Source organism: Clinocottus analis, unplaced genomic scaffold, assembly GCF_023055335.1.
Source record: "Clinocottus analis isolate CAN_PGR_092001 unplaced genomic scaffold, fCliAna1.0.p SCAF_3, whole genome shotgun sequence".
In the NCBI taxonomy this organism is placed as follows: Eukaryota; Metazoa; Chordata; class Actinopteri; order Perciformes; family Cottidae; genus Clinocottus; species Clinocottus analis.
This window is the reverse complement of record NW_027176042.1, coordinates 5,057,074-5,083,224: the sequence shown is the minus strand read 5'-3', so window position 1 is coordinate 5,083,224 and position 26,151 is coordinate 5,057,074. Positions and strand designations below refer to the sequence as shown.

General features: G+C 42.8%; 1 protein-coding gene across 2 annotated transcripts in view; it reads right to left on the bottom strand.

Moving 5' to 3' along the window:
* The window catches only part of plxnb1b (plexin b1b), a 100,838-nt gene that overhangs the window by 20,258 nt on the left and 54,429 nt on the right, over positions 1-26,151 (bottom strand). For both annotated transcript variants that reach the window (XM_068593549.1, XM_068593550.1), the window contains 14 exons: positions 23,399-23,487; positions 20,020-21,163; positions 17,340-17,522; positions 12,485-12,613; positions 12,029-12,129; positions 10,753-10,885; positions 8,310-8,466; positions 5,544-5,652; positions 3,920-4,028; positions 1,735-2,658; positions 893-1,027; positions 663-785; positions 309-402; positions 8-174 (listed from right to left, as the gene is read on the bottom strand). In XM_068593549.1, the coding sequence (XP_068449650.1) occupies positions 8-174; positions 309-402; positions 663-785; positions 893-1,027; positions 1,735-2,658; positions 3,920-4,028; positions 5,544-5,652; positions 8,310-8,466; positions 10,753-10,885; positions 12,029-12,129; positions 12,485-12,613; positions 17,340-17,522; positions 20,020-21,153 (3,498 nt within the window). In that variant the 5' untranslated portion in view covers positions 21,154-21,163; positions 23,399-23,487. The remainder of the gene's footprint in view (positions 1-7; positions 175-308; positions 403-662; positions 786-892; positions 1,028-1,734; positions 2,659-3,919; positions 4,029-5,543; positions 5,653-8,309; positions 8,467-10,752; positions 10,886-12,028; positions 12,130-12,484; positions 12,614-17,339; positions 17,523-20,019; positions 21,164-23,398; positions 23,488-26,151) is intronic.

Genomic DNA, 26,151 nt, shown 5'->3' with positions numbered 1-26,151 from the left:
TACTCACGGAATGTATGACGGGGGCAGGGCATGTCTGTTGTACAGGTTCGCTACACAAGTCTGAATACAGGCAGCTGGCCTGAGCGCCGCCACACCACACACAACCGTACTTGTGGTCGGCTGTGTGGCAGCGGCTGCAGTCAGAGCGGCCCACAGCGCAGTTGTACAAAGTCACTGAGGGCAGAGCAGTCAGAGAGGAGCATCAGTTAGTGTGCAAATGCATTAACATGAAGTGTCTTCGGAGAGAAGACTTCCGGAGAGGATAATAATAGTAGGCTTAGTGGATACAAAAATGAACGGGATTTCACCGTATAGATCAGGAGAGCTGTCCACATGGAAGGTGTCCCTCCTCTTCACATACACCATGGCATTGTATTCTTCCACTGGAGCAGAATATGTGTACTGGACAAAAGTTGTTTCATTTAAGTATCTCAACCATTTAAGACCAATGCCTAACTTCAACCGCTGGATGCTATTGCCTAGCAGTAACCACTGGAGGCCAATGCCTAACATCAACCACTGGAGGCTAAAGCCTAACCTCAACCATTGCAGGTCATTGCCTAATCTTAACCATTGCAGGTCAGCAATGGTCAACAATAAATGTTAACCAAGACGTAAATCTTAAAGGTTGCAACTTTGTTCTTGTGTATACATTTACACACCTGGTGTAGTTGACAGGTGATGTCGAAGTTTGATGGATTCATGTCATCAGTCTCAACGTAGGCATCCACCACCACCGTCTGCCCCTCAATGACCAGCACACACTCATAGTCGAGCTCTGAATCCTGAACACACAAAGAGTTTGGTGGAGGGATCACAAGCTTGGCAGGTGGAATCGTTCTTGACATATGTTGAGGCCATGTGTGTGAGTGAGTGTGAGTGTGTGCGGTACCTGGTAGAGATGCAGGTTGCGGGCCAGTAAGGTGATCTTCCTCTCCACTCTGACAGGGAGTAGTGATGAACCCTGAACCTTCTCCACGCAGGGACAAGCTGAAGAACCCCAGCTGACATAGGAGCCCTCATCGCCCTATAAACACGCAAAGTATTAACACACAAGCCCCCCCTTTCTCACCCACTAGTAATGTTGACATGCACACACAGCAGTTCCTCTGATCCAGTAAGGCAGGACAGTGAAGATCGAACACTTACTGTTTACATGAACGTGTCATTTAAAAAAAGAGCACAGCTGTGTGGCCATGTTTATTTTCTTAATCTGTGCCGACTGTGCCGAATGTACACAATTAAAAAATCTTCCTCACATTAATGCTTTACTTCGCTGGAGAAAGTTGTCTTAAATGAAAATTCAATTGGTTTTACACAGGAAAGTTTACTGAAAATGTTAAGATGTCACTAGAGTCAGCATTGGTCGTGGCTGGAAACTAGTTTAAAAAGTGTGGGAACGATTGTGTGAATGTAACCGTCAACTCGCTTTGATTCACTCCAAACACACAACAAAACACCTCAAAGTGAGTTTTTAAAAAATTAATATGGAGCTGGAAATGTAAAAAAAAAACACACACACAAAAACACTGCAGCAGCTGGCACTGGAGCAGCTGTTTTTCTTGGGAGCAAAAGCAAAACAAGAAAAAGAACGTAGGTGTCAGATGGTAGAGGAGGAGAAGAGAACTAAGGGCAGGAGTACAGTCGAGTGAGGAGCCGGAAGCGCTGGGAGGCTGGTAAAGCTTTGAGAAAAAGAAGAAGTAGCGGAAGAAGGAGGAGGACGGCTGAACTCACCGGGAGGAAGGCATCAGCTGGATCATACTGGTAGTCCAGCTCTGAGTCAGTGTCCAGCAGATGGGGGTATGATTGGGGGGCGTGGTCAACCTCACCGTCACCTGACAACACGGTGGACGCAGAAAATGTGGTGGTGTCGTTTTCTGACTGGACAGCGCTTTCAGCGTGGATGTCCTCTTCTTCTTTTGGCTTGAGGACCACCTCAGGGTCGGTGCCGGGGATTCCTGCCTCAGTCTGAAAGTCTTGTGTGGGCATCAGGGTGGGGTTCTGGGTCACGTTCAGGTAGAGGGAGGGCTCGGAGTAGCCAGGTTCGCCCATGGGGAGGGGTGTGGGCAGTGAGAAGCCAGACGAGGCTAGGGTGGGAGGCTCCGGCAGGCTTAGAGCTCCCTCGGTTTCCTCGGTGTGGCTCGGGGGTGACTCTGTCACCACGTTTAAGGGGGAGGAATCTGTTTCGTAGGGAGGGATGATCAAAGGCACCACAGGGTTCAGATCTCCACTTAGACCATCAGCCACGGTGGCCGTCACCATGACTATAGTAGGTGTGGCCACGGCACCTTCTGTGTCAACATAGAGTGCTCCCGCTTCAGTCTCCTTTTCCTTCCTGGTTGGGGCTGGAGTTGCAGTGGATGCTGATTTGGTGGAGGGTAGGGTGGTGGGTGAGGGGTTTGGTTGAGGGCTGGTGGTGGTCGCAGGTGGAGTAGTGAGTGCAGGATGGGTGGTTGGCTTCTTAGTGGTTGCCACAGTGACAGGGGCTGCGGTCGTTGTTGTAGCGATAGTTGTCGTTGTGGCGATGGTTGTTGTGGTTGCGGGGGTTGTTGTTGTAGTTTGCATGGTGCTGGTTGTCAGAGCAGCCGTTGTGGTAGTGGCTATGGTGATGACTTTAATAGGTTTGGTTGTGGGAGGAGCCGAGGTGGGGAGTTTAAACTAAGGGAGGGAGGAGGACATGAGAGGGTGAGACAGAAATAAAAAAACACTAATGATGAAGGGAAATAAAAAAAATCAATAACTAAACTTAAATGTGATGTTAAACACATATTCTGCTGTTAATGCTGCTCATGACACATGCACAGCAATGACTTCTGTTCCAAATAAATGCTTGTATTGCCATATGAGAATGAAATATGGAGGGGCACTGATGAATGTATGCATCACAAATACTCAAGCAGTCAGTGCAAACCCACCAACAGATTGCAGGGCTTTCATTTTGAAAAAAACATGACTGAACCCATGCACAAAGCTTTTTCTTTGTTCTGTACCATTTTGTCAGAACTTAAATGAGTGACTGTGTTGTGAGAGACTGTGCATTTCAGGTATAATTTATTTTTTCCTGAAAGGCGAGATGTGTGTAAAGGTGATGCAAATCCAGCCAATGGTTTCATGCCAATCCTCTGATCTACAAGGGGCAGCAACGCGCATCAGAACATTTTCTTGACAATGTAACCCTTTGGCTCGTGTGCGATTGACTTACAATACAACACGTTCCCAAAATTGTCCACAAAGAGTACAAATATCTTAAATAATATGGTGCATCAGTTGTGATCCTGTGTATGCAGGCCGTAGTTTTTTTCAATGTGACAGAAGTCAGGTGTGTCCATATGCAGGTCTAAATTTGACACGTCAATGCGACCTAACTGATCAGACAGTGATCAGATATATTTTGTAGTCAGAGGCTGTGAAACGGTAGATAACCACATCATTTTCTTTAAAATCTTCACGATAAAAGTCCTTATTTTTGCTGTTTACTCTTTTACCATGCAGTATTAGTATAATTGTTTGAGCAATAGCTGCTAATAATTTTGTATAATTTCTCCACAGTAAACGTCCCCTGTTATTTTGGTATCTAAAATATTTTATTTTGAAGCAGCGAATCAGGGAATGTTTCCTCGTCAGTAACTTAACAGGACTCAGACAGACTTGGTGTTCGTCCTCTGTTCCCTTTGCTCTCCTCTGGAGATGAATTTCCGTGTGTGGAGGGAGGGAGGGGGGGAAAGAGGGAGACCTACAGGTGGTCCATTTATCAACCGTAAACCGGCATGTGGTCTGGTTGATCAGGTGCCAATACGAGCAAGATCCGATCTCGAAGCGTACAGATTTTACATTGTCTTGACATGATCGGAGGAGAAAGGGCGAACAGAAAGGACTTGCTTCTTCAGTGGGTGCTGTGCAATCTGTCTGAGTAACTTACATGTTGGTTGTAAATGATCACCCCCTCCTCACAGGTGGGCTTGTGGGTGCACAGGTGCTGGTGAACGCACCAGTTACAGCCCCATCGGCTCAGAGCGCAACCACGGCAACTGCACGCAGAAACGACAAGATTTACAGATCATGATTGACAGACATGAAAATAACTTAAATAATAAGTTACAGAGAGGTGACAAAAACAATTAAAGGTATGAAGAGAAAGGTGGGGAGAGAGCTCGATTAGAAGTATTGCTGGCTTTTTATCTCGAAGTGGGAGAGGACAAATAGAGATACAGCTACTGTAGCGTGTACCACACAGTAATCCAATTGCTGCCGATGTGGCCCTAGTGGTAAAAAAAAAAAGGTCAGTGTTCTAATTTAATTTAATTTCTTATCAGAACTGAAAACGGAGAGAGAGGCTGATAGAGCGAGCATGTGTGGAAACACAGAGGAGGTCAGGAAGTACACTAAAGCAGCATTCAGAGATGTTCAGAAGGCACAACCCTTTGATCAAGACTCATTATTAAGCCTATTGACCTCAAGTCATCAAAACAGAGCAGCTTCTTTCTCTTAATGTCTCTTCATTTTTGGTTACAGTATATTGTGAGTTGTCCCCACCAGCAGTGGACCCCATGTACTGTGAACTGGGTTGTAAACACAGTACTGATATGAATATGAAGGTGGAATTCACGACATAGTGCTACACACAGCTATTTCAAATGTCATGTAACGGATCCATTAGGGTTGGAATTCGCTTTTGAGCCTCCTGGAAGTTGACTGTCGATATTTGGGGATTCTTGCTACATCAGATTAAGGAAAAAGACGGACACATTTGTTCTTAAATGGCACAAGCAAGTGACCTCAGAGAATTAATGGCATTCACCAATTTTCTTGCACTAAGACTTTTCTCTGTGAACTACCTACATACATAAACTGCAGTCTGCTGAAGGGAGGAGACCCCTTTTTGACTTAGAGGGGAACTTTTGTATTTTTCATCCTGCTTTGTGTCATGTTTTTGTGTCTGGTGACCGTAATCACTCTGGACTCCTCACCGTCAATGTGCTGCCAATACAAACGCTTGTTGTTGCCACTGACAGACTCAGATGGTTACTCTAAGTGTCTAACGACAGAGACATAAAACCTTCTTCACTATTTTACTTCCTTTTAGCCTATTTAGATTCCCAGTTGCTTCTGGGTCTTAATACAAGTCTATGTCCGCATAGCATCCACCGCTGTATCTGACAGCGCAACATCATGTCTGCGTTCTGCATTTCTGTCCACTCTGAATATAGCTGCGGCCACCAGCGTGTCAGAGTTCCTAATTGTTCCAGTTCCCCAATACAATCTCTGACACGGCTACATTTGGTACGTTGTTGACTGCTAATGTCCAATAGCAGGATGACACATTTCTCTAAATGAGTGAAACAGGTAGGCTAGGGAAGCCATTATTTTGGAGAGTCGGTTCTGCTGGTGTGAGAAGTAATAAAGACAGATCGGGGAAAGGATGGAGGGACAAAGATTAAACAGGGTGCACAATTCAAAACAATGACTTGGGTAGAGACTTGATCAGGTGTGCAATGAGCAGAGCGGGGGGGACAGGGGGAGCAGATAAATCGTGGTTAACTCACGGCACGCTGCCAGACAGCTGCTTCACAGCCGTGCAGTCGTAGAAGGTGAAATCTCTCACGGTGACAGTGACATCGCCAAAGCGAAGAGACAGGGGCACTGTGACAAAGTCTGAGGAGGAACAAACACAGAGAGAAAGGCAGCGTGAGGAAGAGCTGGAGACCATAACATGTTTTACCTCTGGGCTCAGGAAATATTCTGCCGGGGCCATTTCAGAAAGTCTGAGATGAGTGTGATATCTTTCTCAAAAGACCGTGGAAGAAGGTTTGGTCGAGACCAAAGGTACCAACACGGTGCCCGCGGGCACCTGGTTGCCCACAGAGACCATGTGAGTCGCCTGCGTAGCATGTTCTAATACAGAAAAAAACTGAGTTTCTTCACACAAAAAAAATATTCTGATTTTTTTTTTTTGGTCAACCGACCATGGTTTCTATATGGTTGCTTTAAAACTCTTCTGTGTATCAAGCGCAGCGCAGTTCCGCACCGATGCGATGCACACAAACACGGGTACGCGCACACACAGACACGCGCCCACAGTGGACTATCACTATTTTAAGCTATCAGCTATCACTTTTAAAGCCTAACAGTTCATGTATGTGCAGGTCAAGATAAACGTCATCAACAGGCTGCAGCCTGGAGCTCCATAAACAACGTTTCTGACTTCACATATCGAGAGTCTCTGGAAATATTCCTAATATATAGTTATTTTTTGCACGGATATAACTTTATTTTCATTTTTATAACAGTGATAACATTTTTTTCCTACCATCATTGTTCTGAAAATTGTTAATAACTATTGTTAGGAATATTTAACATTGATATGTGATCAGACAGTCACTTGACATGTATTATTATTAAAAGGTGATCTGTGCAACTTTGTATCAAACAAGTAGCCCTTTGTATTATTTTGTACCTCGAAGTAGCTCTCGGTTTCAAAAAGGTTGGGGACCCCTGGTCCAAACGGATAAAACACAGAGGTCTAATAGAAACCATGTGCGGCCTCCATATGGCAGGACTCAGAAGCTTCCCTTGTGTCAAATACAGGCTCTAACCAGAACACGTTTTAAAGCTGCATAGGTACACTTTATGCCACAGGATATCAGTGATATATCAAACAGTCAGATGATTAGACAAATTGTAAAAAGACACTCATCATGCTTACACTCTTTCAGGAACATACTTCTTCTTGGGGGTTCGACTCGAACATGTTTTCAAGCTGTAATGCTCAAAAAGCACTTTATTTTTCTCATACCGTCTCTCTGAATATATCTGTATTCCCCCTCTGTCTGAAACGCACCCATCTCTTTAAGACCCCATCCTGAAAAGCCCAGTCCGCGCCGATTGGTCGCCATTTTCAGGTCTTTAGCATCTGTGCAGTCACCGTCTTCCCAATATATGCTCGGAGCTCACGCGCAATCAGAATTATTTAAAGTTGAAATAAGGACGTCGGTTTGTAAACTGTATTAACTACACACAGTTTGGATAATATTAAAAAAAATGTCCCGGTCGCCGCCAGTCCATGTGACTTTGATCATCTTTGATCGGCTTATTGTACAATATGTGGACACGCACTCAATATTGCCCATTGTGTTTATGTTAACATAAGTACATATGTTTTATCTTATAGATTATGCCAGAAGAGACATCTTCCTATTTTCTACCATTTTAAGATTTGGAAATTGTGCAGACATTGCACACTTTTGGCAGGTCCTTCGGTGTGGAGTTTGCATGTTCTCCACGTGTTTAGGTTAATTGAACTCTAAGTTGCCCGTAGTTGTGAATGTATTGTGAGTGTGAATGGTTGTCTGTCTCTATCTGTCTCTGTGATGGACTGGCGATGTGTCCAGAGTGTACTCTGCCTTCGCTCATTTACAGCTGAGATCGGCTCCAGCGCCTCGCGCCCCTAAAGAGGATAAGCGGTTCAAATAATGGATGGATGGATGTTTAGGGAGCCCAAGAGTCCATTTTATTAATTGTTTTTTATGTTATGCATGTTTTTTATTAATATTTTCTTTTAACAATATATCTTCCATCAAAATTAGTTCTTGTGACAGGCCGCCAGAGTTAAAAACGGTTCAAATCATAAGCTCTGTTAAAAAAGACAGCAGTCATGTGAGAATCTGATCTTCAACTTTAAAGCAACAGTTGCCCTTTTTTGTTATTAAATAAGCACGGGCACTAACCCTCTTTAAGTACAGGTAAGCCACAGCTAGATCCTTCAATAAAGCCTGTGTGTTCATATCTCTGTAACCCCCTCCTCCCCCCGCCTGATTCTTCCTGAGCCTGAAACCCTGAGAACAAGCTGAAAGATTCAGTAATGCAGGAATGGAAGCCAGTCTGAATGTGTGAGTGTATTTTGTTTTTGTGAGTTTAACCTCTGTAGAGGCTTCAGTTTTTATTAACAAGCCCCTTAAATCTTCTTTTATCACTGCCAATGACCAAACTATCACCCAAACCAGGAAAACCAAGGCACATATCAAAGCACAGAATCCCTCGATGACATACATTTTTTGGGTATGCTTTAAAAAACAGATTACTCTCTGCTGTGTAAGATGGATGGATTGGGTTAGCCTACATTCACGGATGCAGGGATTAAACTGCCTACGTGTATAGTCTGCCTGGGTATGAAAAGACACACACAGAGATTAATCTCATTACTGAATGTAGCCAAATCCTTCTGTCGCAAAGTTGAAAAGTTCAAACCAGTAATTAAACTCCAGCTTCATCAGTTTTGTTCCAGAAACAACAAACGTTAGAGAAGCACTCACCCTGTCCTGGAGGTACCCTGGGTACTCGGCTGGTGTCGGGAGAATGGCAGGTGACTCCGGTTTCGGTGACAATGGCAGAACTGTGGCTGTCCTGAAAGACGCAGGAGTAGAACTCTGCTTTCTCCAACACTGGTAGGCCGGCGACTGACAGAGACACCTGTCAAAAGACAAAAAACATAAACACCATTTCAAACTCCTATTTAATCAGTTCAGGCAGAGCTAATATACATGGACACAGTTATACATGTACAATTGGTGCTCAGGTGGGGTGGTTCAAGTTTTTTGGAATATTTTTGGGATATGAAATATTCTTGACTTGCTGTCCAACAGCCCTTTCTGTCGGGGAACTGAAATCGCTGAAGCCCCCTATGATCTTGCCAAAGCCAATAGACTCCACAAAAACAGTATTTTTATCTCTACATTACTGAGACCACACCTGTGCTGTTACAGAAGACATTGAAGGTCATGGGGACAGCGAGTGATTCAATGGTCTGAATGCAGGATTCAGATCTGCCCACTTGTAAATGTCAATGTGGAAGGATTTAATCTGAAAGCTAAAATAGATTTACTTGCAGCAGGAGTATAAATCATACTGATCAAACTTATTTTGGCTCCATCGTCCCTCATTAATCTTTCTCTCCAGCTCCAAGATACCAACTGTCAATCAGAGCGTACAGAGAACAATAGAGTCCCGCCCACACCAGAGGAGAAAACAATTCATAATTCTCTATTGACTTTGTACTGTGTGAAGGTGTCTCCGTGTCACTTTTGTCTGCTAGCAAACAAGAGGGAAATGTCTAAAACTCGGTGTGCAGCGAGACGCACTACCAACAAGTTTAAGAACCTGGAACAAAGTATTTAAAAGCTGCTGAACTGAAGTCTAATACGCCCTTAAGAGGACAAAAGTCAGGTATCAGCAGGACAGATGTGAAAATTCTGGCTCCTGACTCTCAGTGTGTCTTACATTACGTGCGCAGCAAACATATATTGTCCAAATATCGGTTTTACAGTAACTATATTTCTGGAAGTTAAGCAAAAATCATTTTGACAGTATGCTACTGTCTTACAGTGGAATGTGAATACACCACAAAGCTGAGCAGTATTATGTTACCAAAAGCTTAAGCTAACTACAGTAGCTTGCTGACACATGGCTAACATTAGCTCGCTAAGAGCTACCTTGTTAAAGTAACACTCTGGTAACACTCCATCTGATTCACCCAATTACAGAATCCATACACTGATGGGAGGGGCTACCATGCAAGCGGCCACCTGCAGATCAGGGCTAATGATTCATATCTATTAATACATAGCAAGAACAATTAGGGGTTGTCCGATCGACATAGACTGGAGGAGCTGGGTATCGAACCGCCAAACTTCTGATTAAAAGACTGGTAGACAAAAGGTGCTAAAAAGGTCCTTGCAGAAATCCCTTGTTTTTAGCTTTCCCCAGATCTTAGTTTTACATTTATTTTAATAAATAAAAAAAACCTTTTTTTTTATTGTATTAATGATTTTTTCCATAGAATTTCAGGATCCATTTTCATAACATTCCTAAAGTTCAAGGTGATGTCATCAAATTGCTTCGACATGCACACACGTGTATGAATGTGCATGTCCTTCACATATCTTGAGAGCGTTTATCCGACTTCTCACCGCTACTAAAGGGCACTGCACGGGCATCATGACGGTGCTTTTAATTGCCCTCATCTTTTCTGAGATGTTCAGTGGACGAATATGATTAGACTTAATTCTTGATTTGGTACTTGATGTGTTTGTACAGTTTTGTGGTTGACCTCTTTTCTACAAATGTGAGTGCATCTCTAACATTTACAGTTCCAGAGAAATATGCATTTGATCCCAACTGGTCTAACTCGTACCCACCCAGTATACTTGGATTTAAAAGACAAGATGTTCTTGAGTTGTCCTCTCCCATAATGCAACAGTGTGTGTGTGTGTGTATATATATATGTGTGTGTGTGTGTGTGTGTGTGTGTGTGTGTGTGTGTGTGTGTGTGTGTGTGTGTGTGTGTGTGTGTGCGTGCGTGCGCGTCTCTGATGCTATCCACAGGCACCATCTTCAACACAGATGACAGATACTGTAACTTCTCTCCTGCATCAGGACATGACAGGACACAACTCTGATCACTATCTTCTCTCTCGCACCCCCAGCCAGCGCACGGTTGATCTTCCAGCTGATAAGCGACTCCTTGATGAGGTTTTATGTGGACATATGGTGTATTGGTATGTGAGGAGACTGCTATTAGGGTGGGAGGGGGTTCGGGCTTGTGTATTGCAAAATATTCTTGGAAAAATCCTGTCGGTGCTTGAGGTGGACAATTATCTGCAGAAACCAGAAAAGATGTTTTTTTTTCTCATCATTCGTGAGATCCTGTAGAGATGTGTGAAAGAACAACAAACTCCAAGACTTTGGTTGAAGACTCACCGTCCTGCTCTCTTCCCTGCTGACATTGGATGGGTTGAGGTCCTGGACGGCCAGACACTGCTGCTCCATGTCGAAGCTCCATAGCCACTGACCTGGCTGCTTCCCACGAGAACACTCAGACTGCAACACACACCTGCAAGGAAAACTCGCAATTAGATTACCGTCTGTGTGACAAGTTCAGCTTTCCTTCTCCGTCTCTTAAACTCTATAAACAGCCATTTAGATACAAAGTATGAAAATGGCCTTGGGTGTATCCTCAAAATTCATAAATCATACCATGATTGTAAAACTGCACACCAACTCCTTCCTCGATTATTACTGTGTTTTTTCTAAATAGCAGAGGAGTCTAGTTTCTGCTTTGTAAATTATCTAATTTAAGGAGTGTGAGACAACGAGGAAACAGATTCCAAACAAGGAAACTTTAAAAAGTGGGGACTGTTATGAACGCAAGAAGAACGGAAGGATGTGAGGCTGTAAGAGAGGAGCACGGAGGAAAATATATAGGTGAGAGAGAGGGGGGAGGCCGGGTGGTGAGGCAGAGCAGTGAGGAGAAGGGAGGAGACACAGATGGGACAGAGAGCAAGATTTCTTTCATCCGACTCAAACACAACCCCACCAGAACACACTTGCTACTTTTTTTTCTAACATGACTTGGCAAAAACACTTTGAAAACTAACAAGCGTGCCAGCAGCTGAAACAAACTTCAACTTTTTATTTCAGCAAAATTCATAATATAAAAAAAGGAAAATTTCAGAGCAACGTGAGCAGCTCATCTCTAATGTATTTTACATTGAACAATTCAATCAATACTGATGATAAATCTTTAAGTGTCAAACTTTTGATAAGAATATAAGTCTTCTTCTTAGAAATTAAAAATCCTTAAGCAATAAGAGCGCAATTAGTTTCTAACACCTAAGTGATTCTGCAGCTCCAGCTATACATGATCGGTATGTAGCTTATAGCCGCTAATGCTAGCTAGTTGTTCTACTTGTTCTGCTGTTACATTACGCCGTACCAATTAGCATTATCCGTCTATATTATTTGTAATCCTATTTACATTGACTGTCTTCGATCAGCAAATATTTTTGATTAGAAAGGTTCAGTATTATTCAGTGACTTTTTCTCAAGTCAGAAATACACTTTTCAATGTATCAGCTGAGGAGAGGTGAGCACTGGAAAAAGAAAACAACACAGACAAATGCTTTCAAAAATGTATTGTATTGAAATTAAATTTCAGCCATACTTTCTAGGTTGATCAGGACTTGGTTGATCTCACCTTCCCTCCAGGACACACCAGCCACAGTAGGGGTCGTGGGCCAGCAGGCAGGAGTGGCAGTCTGTGTGCTGCTGGCATACAGCCACGGGCCTCTTCTGCAGCTGGAACCAGGACAACACAATCATGATCAGTCGTGCAAATACTGTGCACACTAAGCTCCCAGGAATCTGATTAAAAAGAATAGGTGGCCCACTTTTTTTCAGTGGAACAATGCATAATGAAAATATGTTCATTAGAATAATCCTAACGACAGGCTGCTATTTGGGGCAGAAACCAGGGTGCCATAATAATTTCTCTTTAGCTGAACAACTACATGGCAGGATGGATGCGTCGAAAAAACAAAGCATGAAATGAGGCTATAAGTTAGCCTCAGTGAGTGAGTGAGTGTGAGTGTGTATGTGTATGTGTGTGTGTGTGTGTGTGTGTGTGTGTGTGTGTGTGTGTGTGTGTGTGTACCATGTTCTGAGTCATGATAAAGAGATGTTCCTCTTTCTGGTCCAGGATGAGGTCTGAACTGATAGCTGTGTTCTGCTGAATGGATATGACGGAGTACTCCTCCACTTCACCCTTTGGCCCCAGGAACACCTGAGGAAATGTACACATACACACACACATTGAGGTTGGAGTCAAGAAATAGTCAAATATACACAAAGGTGCAATGCAAAATGTGAATCTCTTTTGGTTTTGCATTCGTTTTAAATTAGAACCTTAAAATATAATGTTCAATCAATTTTTCTTCTTGAAATTGTCACAACACCGCATTATTATTTTTTTGAAAAGGAAGTAAAGACGCAAGTTATAGTAAGAATTGTATTTGACTCTGATTGTTGTCTGTGTTCAAGCCAACACCCAGTCCTATTATTACGCATGGCTATAATGGAATTACATTAGCTACTGCTATATTAGCATGTCAAAGATCCATCTCTATGATGGATTATGAAGACCTTGTGAAATGTTGTAGTAGTAGTAGAAGTTTTGAAAAGTGGATGTCGCGAACGGTTGGTTTGTTAAAAGTTTAAGAACAATGGGAAGAAGAAGTTCAAGGAACTCAAAAAGTACTTAGATTTAGAAGTGCACTCATTTAACATGTTCAGACACGCTGTATGAAAATCAGTATCATAGTATAATAAAATAAATCCAGATAGTCAGAGCCAAGAAACAACTGAACAACATCAGGAGGCCTTGGAGAGCTGTCTGAGACTGTGCAGGCTTTAAAAAGTCAGGAGCTGCTGTAACGTGGGCTAACACAGGAGACCAGCCTGGCATGGAATAACACTGCTGTGTCTTGAACTCCAGCTTAATTTCATTTAGCCCTCATTTAGCTATTCCCAGTAGCTAACGGCAATGAGCCCATCACTGTGCACAGGGAAATTTAAGGGAATGTGATATGAATCAGTTAAAATGCATTGAAGTTGAAGTATCCGTCTTTTAGGAACAAAAACTTAGGCTAAATGTAGACTGAACAAAACAGAAAGACAACCAGTGATTATTTTAGAAGACCTACATGGCAGGAAAAAAGAACAAAAAAAAAGCTTAATAAATATAAAGATTTAGAGCAAAATATTTTATTTTTGCAATGTTTTAGCATAAATATGCCTTTCCAAATTCTACTCAAATTTTGTGGCGGCCGTTAAGGCAGTGGTTCTCAAATTTGTTTTGTCACGTCCCACTTTGGAGGAAAAACAACGTTCATACCCCATTACAAAAACAATGGCCGATTGTGGTTGCAATTAACCTGTTTTGCACTGATTATCATTTTAAGATAATAACGAGCAACCTGTGCAAAACAAAACAGAATGCCATTAAGTTTTATCAGTATTAGTTGCTTCAAAGGTTGTAAAGTTCTCATAGCTCATAGGGAGAGTGTTCATCCTGAAACCACAAGGTAGCCAGTTAGATCCCTGGTCTCCTCCATAGTTTGCATGTCGAATGGTAATTGAGCAAGACACTGAACCCCCAGCAGCTTACTGCTCCTTAATTACTAAGGATGGGTAAAATGCAGAGAATAACTTCTCTACTGTGGGATTAATAAAGGATTATTAACCCCACCTGTAATACCTGCGGGGCGCACCCTACAGTTTGCGAACCATTGCGATAAAGGAAGGTCTTCTTGTTGCAACATGACAATGTCAGCATCAGTGGTGAACCTCACTCCTGCTCTGGTGTATGAAAGGGAGCAAACATGACTTGACTTGACTGAAGAGAACATACCGGAGGCTGCGTGATGTAGTGTGTGAACCAGAGAGACATCACAGAGACACCTAACCAAAGAGGAGAGCTGTTTGAAGAGTGTCTGATGGGATGGAACAACAACACCGTCGAGCCATTTCAAACTAAAGTACAAACAGTGAATGTTTAGATGTCAGCACAGTTCAGACAGGTGGTCTGTAATGATCCACAAGCAAATATCCCCCACTGTATAATGTAACCCATAATGTCCCTTTACGCTGTCCTAGGTGACACCAAAAGGGAATTTTATTATATAAATAATGAGAAATGTCCTTCATGTGTTCCTTGAGATGTCGCGCTCACGAGGATGGAACAGACGGACTGACAACTCAACAAGATAGCAACCGTTGCCGCGAAAGCCTTGAAATATAGAGACTGGGAGGAAAATCTAAAAAGAAGCTGCCACACCAATGAATAGACAAAACAATTGGAGCTGGGCAAATAGATGAATGGACAAGCAGGTTGACAGATAATGGAGAGGCCAATGTGGTGGGTGACACAACTCTGCCTCTTGCTAGCTTACAGCTCAGACGTGCACAGTTAGTACAAGTGATCCGGCGGTCATCACCGCACAAATGACTCAAAGAGGAGCTTTACTTGGCCTTCTGTCCGAACATATCCTTCTACAATATACTAAAGGTTGATTTCTTTTAATTATGACAGCCACTAGAGGGCACAGGCTGACTGTAAATCAATGGAGAAACGAATGAATGAATGAAAGACAACAGAGGAACAACAACTTTGTTCCGGTGATAAATTCTCTTCTACTCAAGAAAGGAAAGAGCGAAAGGGCTCGCTTGAAAAAAAATGTGCTCTCGTTGTTCTCTCTGCACACTGACACCTGACTCAAGCCGACGTTCACACATGGAGCACATCAGGTGAACAGTTGTTGGTGCTGCCACAGTTTGAATTGAAATGTTCACTGTTGGTGGCTGCAGTCTGGAGGACACAGCCTGACAATGCATGCATTAATGACAGTGACACTGCGGTTCTGACTGGTAACTGGCTATCATTCTGAATGAATCTCTCTGTTGGCATGGGTGTCTGCCAGTCAGTGGTGACAGCGCACAACTTGAGTATGGAGCTCCGCACTCTCGCTGTTGAGCTGGCCCTAGCTCTACATGCCGTAGCTGTGCAGAAATACGTTAATGGCTGTCATTGTGCCACTTCTGCATGTGCAGGCGGGGGATGAAGGGGCTCAACCACAAGTCAGACAAAGAGCCAGCTGTATAGAGAAAATTTCTCGATCAGTAAACTTCTCATTTTAGGAGGCCTGCCACAACCTCCCTGCCCCAATGACCCTCAAGCTTAGTCCACTTATAAATAATCAATATAAAATATGAAATGAGTACTCTGCATTTTGTGATCAACAAGCCCAACCCTGTGTTAAATTTCTTTTACACATATGCTCAGCTGATGTCGTCTATTCAATAACACATATGCCTGTTTTCTCCCCTTTGCTTTTTCTTCACCGTCAGGACATTCCTGGTGTCTCCTTGTGTCTGGTGGCGCTTCACTCCGGCGTCTGAACCCGCAGAGACACTGCCATATCAAACGGACAGCCTCACCAAAGACAACGTCACTTCAGAGGAGCTTCACGTTATCCGACTATGAAGCCGAGCGCTCACAGGCTGTGACTGAAGAGTTTGGACATTTCCAGTGAGCGGCACCCCGATGTCAGCAGGGGCACCCCTCTGAAGCAGAATGAGCTTCTGTTACACAAGGAGAGGATAGAATTTACTACTTCCTGTCCACCATAGTGGCGCTAAGCCACTAAATGTGATTACTGTTCTCTTGGCATAATTTGGGTTGATGTCAACAAAAATCTGATGAGCTTAAAAAAGATGAAATGTTTTAGTCTGTTGTACTGGATTACATTTGATAAAACCAGGTGTACCACCATGGGGGGAAAAAACAAAATCAAATGCACAAAAATGTAATATATTTGACACATTTATACATACCAGTGGATAGTATAATAGTTTAGTATTAAATGATCATCGTCTTGCTTATTTTCAGGTTCATACTTTTACTTTGGGTGTTGCATGTTTACATGGTTTAATGTGATATATATATATTCTTCTCATTCTGACTGTCTGAATATACCTGTATTCACCCTCTGTCTGAAACACTCTGTTTTAGCGCCTGTCTCTTTCAGAAAAAGCTCTCTCTCCTCGGATTGGTCAAGACAATATTTCCTTAAATTATGAAAAAATAAATCAAGAATTCTTTACGGGTAAGTCAAGTTTGTGTTCAGATCTAGTGAGCCACAATGAGCATTATTATTAATTTAACAACTAAAACTTGATTACCAACCAGACAAAGGGTCCCACAACTCCTCTCTGCCCTTGGGCCCCTTAACAGGTTGATCAGGCCATGGTGACAGAACATGTTTGGAACCAGCCAGGAGAAGAAAAAAAAGTCTCCCAGTTTGTTGCTGGTAAAAATTATCAATTTTTACTGAACTACTTTCACTTTTTCTACAAGCAGGTAAGCAGATGAACATTTAAAGGTTGTATACTTGTTTAAAAAAGACAACCATGCTACATCAACTATAAAGACCATATGACTCATCAATCTATAAACCAGACATTTTGAAATCTTTTTAACAGCTATGGGTGACCAGAGACACTGATCTACAAGGCACACAAGGATGTTTTTGAAAATCTATGTTGTCATCATTTAAGTTAGTACAATGGGACGACATTTTTTATTTTTTGAGCTCAGCCTGCCTGCCCCTACACACCAAGATTATTTTAGACCTCCAATTGTTGGCATATGAATATAGAGTGGCTGGCCTCTGGAGGAGAACAGATTTGAGTTGGGTGTTTGCTGGGGTGCCTACCAAGTCTGTGCAGTGATTTCTAAAACACCTTATATGTGTTACCCAAATAGGGTTAAAGCTCAAAATGATGACACGAGTTGCAGAGTATGCCAGAACATAAATTCATATTATTATTTCCAGCAATAACAGCAGAATCTCTGCATAACATCACAGTAAGTGAATATTCAAAGTACACCTTGTTATGTGTGTTTTGTTTTTTCGTGTGTGCATGTCTTTAAATCAGTGACCCCACGTTACCTTGTGCAGGTTCCCCTTGGAGTCTCCCAGGAAGGCGATGGTGTGTCCTTGCCTCACGCTGACGGCCACGGCGGTGAGGCGGGCGGACGGGCTGTCTAATATGGTCTCCGCCTCAACAGGCCTCCTGCTGGCCATCGGACTAGGGGTGTGGTCAGAGCCGCAGGGGTACGCATCCAGAGTGTTCTAATGGTGGGGACACAGGGGAGGAGAAATATGTCAGGTAACATGGAGATTTGACAGCACAAGTCATACGTACAAGGGAAATGTTAACTACAATTACTTGTTTTGTGCAAAAAGAAGACAATAAAGGGATAGTTATTCATATTCTCAGCTTGGAAGCCAGTTACCAAAAATAAAATGGCTGTGTTCCTATTGTGGTCAGTAAAATCAGCAGAATTTATTGTGGAGTGGTTTGGGTTCGGGAACAAACTCACTGGATTCCAGCGACTTCAACCACTCGCTGCTTGAAAGCTTACAATTTGTTTTTGCTTCCACAGTCAGTAGGCAGTAGGGAGTCTTTGCTCTGGCGGCGGGGTTGTTGTTCTTCGTTTGGGGCGATTCATTTTTTTCCCACAACAACGTTTGAAAGCGGGGTCGCTGCTTTATTATCGGTCATCTCGACAATAGAAAGTGAAGGGAATGAACCTGAAAGCTCTGGCTGTTCAAGGCTCCTTGTTTTGATGGATTGCGTGTGGTTGGCTGGTTGGTGCGTCGTTATGAATGGACTCCTTATTTGGCCTGCTCCTGAGAAATAGAGACTGCTGATACGCAGCACAAAACTGTCCAATATTAAGCTTGGTTGTAATAACATAGCTGTCCAAGTAGATATATGTATGGATGAAGTTAATCATGGGGAGTAAAGGACAGTTTAGACGGCCAGTGACTTGTTGTGTAGTCAACCTTATGAGAACCTAACCATTAGAGGAAAAACAAGCAGGGTGTTAAAAACAATGTGCCCCCATTTGGCTCCTAAACAGTGGTTGCTAATAATAATCCCAGACTGCATGATAACTACTAAAATAGTCATGAAGTTATGTTGTCCGGTCTACAAGCATGGCCTGGAAGCTTAAAGACTGCTCTGGCTGATGAGAGCCTCTGATTACACTGTATTATTGTAATGCTTTGACATACACTCTAATCTGATTGGTCAAATGTGGCATTTTAGAATCTGTTATTTCTTTACAGCAAACCGCTCCTATGAACAACAGAACATTGCTATGGACGCAGTTCTGATCTCCGTACCATTGACTGTATATGAGAACGTCACCCATTGGTTTTGAAGCAATAGAATCCCTTTGAAGTCAATTATACATATATTTTTTAATATCATATTTTGTCTCGAATTATTGATTTCTAGTAGCTGAGTAATAAACGGGATATCAAGCAGGTCATAAACACCTTTCCGCAAAGGACCGGCTCACTGTCCATTATCCCTTTTATGACACATACAAGCTGCAATCATCTGGGCATTTACCGCAAACACTGAGGGTAGTAATAACCCAGAGTAAGATCAAGCCAAAGGTTGCTTAAGTTGCATTTTATCCACCCAGTATTTGAGTCTTGAACCTCATCTTCAATAACAAAGCATTGACCTCACGTGAGAGTCTGTCCCTGGTGCAGATGGACTGTCCAAACACTGGACGGGGGATGAAACTCTGTTGGTTTTGTTTGCAAACAAAGATCAAATTCAGACTTGACATCTTAATGACACTGTAAATCTCTTCAGCTCCAAATCTCTCCACACTGTTTCCCTTGAGTCATGTGGTTTGATTTGTTCCCCCCTTTATTTCATATTTACATTCATAAGTATACATATCTGGCCGCTTTCCTTTTCTTTCATTTTTTTATCCACAGTGTCTCAATGTCTTTTTCTCCTTCAGAGCCTCATCCCCGGCTGGTGTGTCTTTATTTGTCCTTGTCAGGGCTTGTTAAACATTACCCTCGACCCCACCCCACTAAGTATGGCTAATGCCGCAGATTGATCTCTACCCGACCAGCAATATTATTAAATTACGCTGCCCGCACTACCTTCTCCTGAGAGCCAATCTGTTGTACACGGCTGCACAGGCTGAGGGGTCAGAGTTGTGATAATAGAGGAGGATGTCACACTCGGCCATGCTGTCCATCCATATGCGATGTTTATGTGCAGTAAACACCTTAATGCACATGCAATGGGTCAATCTAATTAGATCCCGCCTCCACAGCATTACAGTTGTCTGTTAAGATAATGGCTGATACATTGAGTTAACTGTCTGGTTCACGCTTTTTATTCAGAGAAAGAAAACACACTACAATGTGAAACAGCACAGGGGGAAATGTGTAAAAAGGGTATTTCATGCACGACACTAGGCCATTGTTATTCTTGTATGCGGTCATTCTTAGCATGCCTTCTGTTTTTCAAGAACACCCTGTGACACAGACATACAATTACATACACTGACACATGGGAGTGGAGCAGTCTAACTGCTATCTGTTCAGCGTGTTCACAGCTGTGTGGTTTCACTGGAGAAAGTGATGGTTAAGTGCTTTGCTCAGGTCCCTCTTAGTGGTCATTTGACTGAACCACATACATTCTAGGCCATATTTTCAATTTTAGTCAAATCAATTTGGATTGGTGCTCATTTGTTTCCACTCGATTATTAGAAAGCAACCACAAAAGCAAGAAAAATGTTGAACTCACCTCTGGCAGGTTGGCACAGTTGGATTTGACTTCATACTCAATGTAGGCCGCCTCCAGTCCTGCTTCTCTACCCGTCTGTGTGTAGCACAGGTCTCTGGTGGAGTTAATCCTGCTGTCTACGTCTTTGAGGTTAAACATACAGAGGGCAGAATCCTCGCTGGGCCGAGTCGATGGGTGGAGAGTGGAGAAGACACCGAGAAGAACTTCTGAGCCTTGACTCGCAATGCCGTCCTCGGTGAGGCCAAGCTGGACAGCCTGCAAGAGGTTGTAAATTTTACCTGCCCCGGAACGGCATGTCAAGGGCACCTCCACGTACGAGTAATAAGCCGGGTCGTCCAAGCAAACACGAGAGACGTAGGTGCGGTACTCCCGTGACTGTGACTTTAAGTCCCGCCTGTAGAAGAGAAAGTATACATGCTGACGGTGGGCGAATGATGATACAAAATGATGGTCGTATTCCGAGAGACGGCCCGCCACGGCCAACTTGGCGGTCTCCTCGTAAGAAAAGATGGGTGTCTTGGCAAGGTTTCGTGTGGAAATAGGTGGGTGGCTACTTGTGTAACCCCGCCCCACAAACAGCACTGGTTGCCTATCAGGATGAGAGCGAACTACGAGTCCCACGGTGCTAACGTTGGGGTGGTTAGCTGCAACGTATTGAGTATCCACGGGCCTCTCTGTAGAGAAACGTACGTCATCCACAGAATTCAGATCACGTTTCTGGCAGATTCCTTGGTTGACACTCCCACAGGTGATAAGTTCCATGGAGTACGGGTCAACAAGTAGGAGCTTGTTGTGGTTGCTGGTGAGTCTAGCCTGAGGGCAGTTGCTCTCTGTTACAGGAGGCAAACACTCCCGACTGTCTGTGACAGGTCCGGTGTTAGCCTCAAGTTCAAGTTGGAGGAACCGATCCAACTGGAACAGGCGATCCCGAGCCCCGACGTAAACCCGACTCACACCGGGATCGGGATGCAGGGCCAAGTGCTCAAACAGAGTGTCGTTCCGAATAAAGGTGGGGTAAAGGCTGGAGTCTGATCCTTGGGTAACACCATTTGGCCAGCTGATGGCAAGCAGCAGGAGCGACAGCAGCACCTGGACTGCTGACCCTGAAAGACGACGCACCATCCCCGGAGGCATAGCAGCAGAGCTGATGGACAGAAGACAGGACAAGTTGTTAGGAGTCGTCAAACATTTCTGCGCGACAGATACATTATGATTCATAATACACAGATACATTATGCCATGGATCCCATATGATCACACATTTAGTTTCAGAAACCTTTTTTGTCATGTCTGTACTGTATTAAATGGATTAGCTGAAGTTATTTTGTGAAATTCAGATAGTTTCAAGTGAATAACATTGAAACTGTTTGTGACCATCTGTAAAAAAAAAAAAAAAAAAAGAAATTGCACAGGCGCTCTGGCAGAGAGCTCTGGACCAGCACTACGCCACCAGGTACAAGCAGTGGGATAAATCACTGTCAAGACCACAACAATAGGATACTGGCGTTTCTAAACTGAGGTACCGAGGGTCACCTGTATGCAAGGCCGTCTTCCCTTTTTGACCTGCATGTGCTGTTTTCTTATAATTGTTGCAACTACCTTCCTAATGCTGGAATCCGACCCCTCCCTGCTGAGTGTCCTGTGCTCTTACTAGTTCAACACATATGACCAGCACTGCAGCTCCCATAAGGCACACTGTGCTGTGCGTAGGGCACCAGGCCCTGAGGGGGGCACCAAAAAATATGCAATAAAAATCCTCATAGTTATAATGATTATAATGCCGATATTTTTTTAAATATAAATATTAGGCACCTTTTAGGCATGTGTATATCACAAAACAGGCAGAACAAGAGATATCTTTAATTGCTCAAAAAAAGTTACGATGGTGCCCCCCCCCCCCCCTCCCCCCCAAAACAAATACACATTCAACTTCCCAAACTCGCTGTGGTGCCCTGCTCAGTGGCGATAACGGGAGTCAGAGTCAGAAAAAAAAGGAAAAGAAAGAAACTGCAAGATGATGCCTGTGCATCTCTTCAGGTCAGTCCATGCTTAATCATTGTTAAACACGGGAACTGTGCGCTGCTAATGTAATGCTTATGCATACACCTCAAACTAGCTGACGTTATTGCTAATGTTAGCAGGGCTCTGAAGTTGTGAAGGCAGGCAAGAGCGACATATGTTCCCCGGGAGCCGTTGACGGGTGGACAGGGGACGAGACGGGGACTGGGTGGGGTCAGGTGGGGGTGGACGACGACACCAAATACGCGCTGCGAGCCGGACAGCTCGCGAGCCGGACAGCCTCACGCCGGAGCTGTCCGGCGCGAGGCGCGTATTGAAATCACAGCCTTTTTTATGTGTATCCGTGAAAACAGAAACATATAACAGTTAGGTGTAATCTGCGCCCTGGAGCCTGGCGCCTTGACTCTCCCTGTTACAGTCGCCTCTGCTGAGGGACGTGGTTCAAAACTAAAGCTCATTAAAACATCGGGGCAGAACGTCTACGTGGTCTTACTGTCACCAGCATCAGTGGTGAAGTGGCTCAGAAGCCCAAATGATGACCTAATTAGTGATTTTGCAGCAAAGAAATGCAGACGTGTGCCTCTATAGAGCCTCCCCAAACTGGTGAAAATGCTTAATCCATACAGAATAGCATTATGGCTCTCTCAAAAAGTATGTCTTTGTTTTATTTTGATAATTTGGTCAAAGACGATTTTGCACTTTACATGAATGTGTGTTTTAGCTGTTGTGACTTTTCGTCCTCTAAATCTTTCTTTTATCTAAGAATATTGACTATTCTTGTTTGTACAAATTATTATTTAATGTAATGTATGTGTTTAGTGAACAAATGTGCACTTTCAAATGTACAGTGTGTGTTGGTTTGGTGTTAATGAACTTTTAAACTGGCACAAACAAACTTTTTTTTTTGGCCGGTAGGGAAGGGAGGGGTGGGGGGGGTACCATGAAGAAGTTACGCTTAGGGCACCAAAATGGCTAGCAGCGGCACTGCATATGACACTGAATTGGAGAAATGGTCGAACTAGGCAAAACATAGGCAGGTTGATTAGAACAGATGTTACCAGACTGATAATATCTGGTAGTGAGTAAATCACAAAAGACACTTTGAAGATGGGTAGATTAAGCCCCTAAAGATATGAAACACAAACGATGGCTCTACTTTGACCCGTACCTAGCTGGACCAGTGAGCAAGTTTGCAACATGTTCATGAATCGTCAGTGTGAACAGGAACAGGACCAGAACTAAAATGCAACAAGGTTTAATTTTTCCACTTTGGTCCGGACCAAATGAACCAAGCTACAGGTGTGAAAACACCCTGAAGCATAACAAGCTATCTGACACATCTGAACCATTGACTCCTCACCATTTGTTTCCAGTGGTGTTCTACAGAGGCATGTCACCTCTTGACCTCCCAACTGCTCAGGTTTAAAAGCACATGCTTCTGGATACAACCTGCAACACAAAAGGAGAAAGAATATACATGAGTATAATCTGTACCAGAGGTCCTCAAAGTTGTGATGACTAAATGCCACTTTAGGCCACACAGGAAAAATGCTATTGTAAGCTGCCCACCAAATTCGCTGTCCTTTACTGACCAATAAACACACTGCACTGTGACAGTATATATATATATATATATATATATATATATATATATATATATATATATATATATATATATATATATATATATATACACACACATATATATTTATATACATATATACACACATACACATATATACATACATATATATACACATACATATTCATATATATACACACACACACATATATACATACATATATATACACATACATATTCATATATATACACACACACACATTTATACATACATATATACACACACATATATATATATACACTTATTTATATATATATATATATATATATATATACACTTATTTATATATATATATATATATATATATATATATATATATATATATATATATATATATATATATATATATATATATATATATACACACACACACATTTATACACACACACATATATATATACATATATATACACACACACAAATATATATATATATATATATATATATATATATACGGTTGGAGGTCGAAAGAAAACTGCTAACAGAACGTGGATCATCTTGAGTAATTGGGTCAAAGAGACATTGTTATAGAGTTTTACAAAGGTTTTTTTTTTCTTTTTCAAGTCGAGAAGGCTGACATACCCACGGCAACTCACAGCAGAACAATTCAGATTGATAACTAGCTTAACAGGTAATAGGACAAATATGTATTCACATCTTTAAAGTTACTTGTATGGCATATTTTTGTTAAATACCATGGTATATTGTAATACCCAAGCCTACTAAAGATGACAAACATCACCCTGAAGTACACTATTACAAGCATACTAACACAGACTGAGATGTTGAAAACCCTTGTTGTTTTTTGGCATCCCCAGCAGCCCACTAAGAGTCGTGGGAAGCTTATACACATTGAAATTCCTGTCAAATCTATGTCTGACTGGATACATCCGTTTTTTTGCGTGTAAAAAGCCCTCAGCAGAGGCCAAGTCAAGTAGTGTCAGTCCAAGAGGCCTTTCAGTGCCACACACACACCAAGTATACAATTCTCCCCCATTGCTAGGATACAAGGTACAAAACCATCTGGTTTCAGAGTCCCTGCCAGAAAAACAAGTTGCCATGAGGTAAAAGACACTGGCATGAGAAGTTTGAGAAGGGGTTGAGTTCCCTTGTTTGAACTCTTGTATTGGTGGTTTTACGCTTACTTTGAGAAATACTGTAATACTTAGGAAAATGAATACTTATGAGAGCAAATTCTCCCTTCCCCATTTACAGTTAAGCCTCCTCTTTCCCGCTCAATATCTCCCTCTTTCTTTCTATCCACCTCTCCTCCTCCATCGATGGCACAGAAGCAGGATTATCTCCTGTGAGTTCAGGCGAATCTCCAGTGGGTTTATCTGAACGGGGAAGTTGGGGGGGAGACATTGAAAAAGACACTATTCAACCCACGGAACAAGCCGGTTCTCAAAAAGTGTACACACACAAACACATACACACACCTCTTTTGCTGCCACACTAGAAGCATTAGAATGCATGCTTTGTTGGTGGCGATCTCCTGCATGTGGGAATGAGGGTAAAGACTTGGCAAGAAGCCAAGTATGGAGTAAAAGGGAAGAAAAACTATTTACTAGAGCACAATAATTATGACCATTTTCTATAGAATTTGTGATTTTAATCTAAAACTTCTTAGCTGGCACTTCATTGCCAATGTTTGTTTTTCCACCCACTGACATGCTTAATGTAGAACTACCTCCAGTACCAGAACACGCAGAGCAAAGAGGTTAAGCAGACTGATGGATGCCTCAGTGACCGAACCCCAAATTTTTAGATCCAAGACAAAAAACAGACTCGCTCCTTTGACCCCCGGTGGGGGCGGGTTTCAGTACTTTGCAAAATAGCTGCTTCTCTGTGGCGCTCGAGTCTGAACTCTGTAGTCAACTTGTCACGCCGCTCTGATAGAAAGGCGCTTTACAGCCGTGTGCAGATAATTCTGAGAAAGCGGCGGTCTAGAGCTTAACGAAGCTGAGACAGGAATGACAAGCATGTTAACTCATAGAAGCCCTCGTTCACCAAACACACTCTTCTCCTGTTTCTTCCTCTCAGAAACGCTGTCGGATTTGGAGCACAGGGTTGTTTCCTTTAATACCACTGAAAACGTGCAGGCAGTCACTCTACTCATCCAAAAGTAACGGGTCAAAAGAGTCCTCTTCTATCCTTATTTGACATTTGCTGAACGCTGCAAGGCTGCAGACTCAATTTCATTCGGGGGTTTCAGACACATAAGAACAAGAGAATAGACCTGTGATTCGATTATTTACGTTAAAAATCACATTTTGCGTCCGAGTGGAACTTTTAAATACGCCATGTGTGTGTGTATGTAGATACACACACACATATATACACACACACACACACACACACACACACACATCCTCCATTACCCAATCAGACGACTGCAAAGACTGCTTTGACAAAAGGATTGATAAAAGGACACGTAGTTGGCCTGAAGAAGAGGGACAGGACAAGCAGA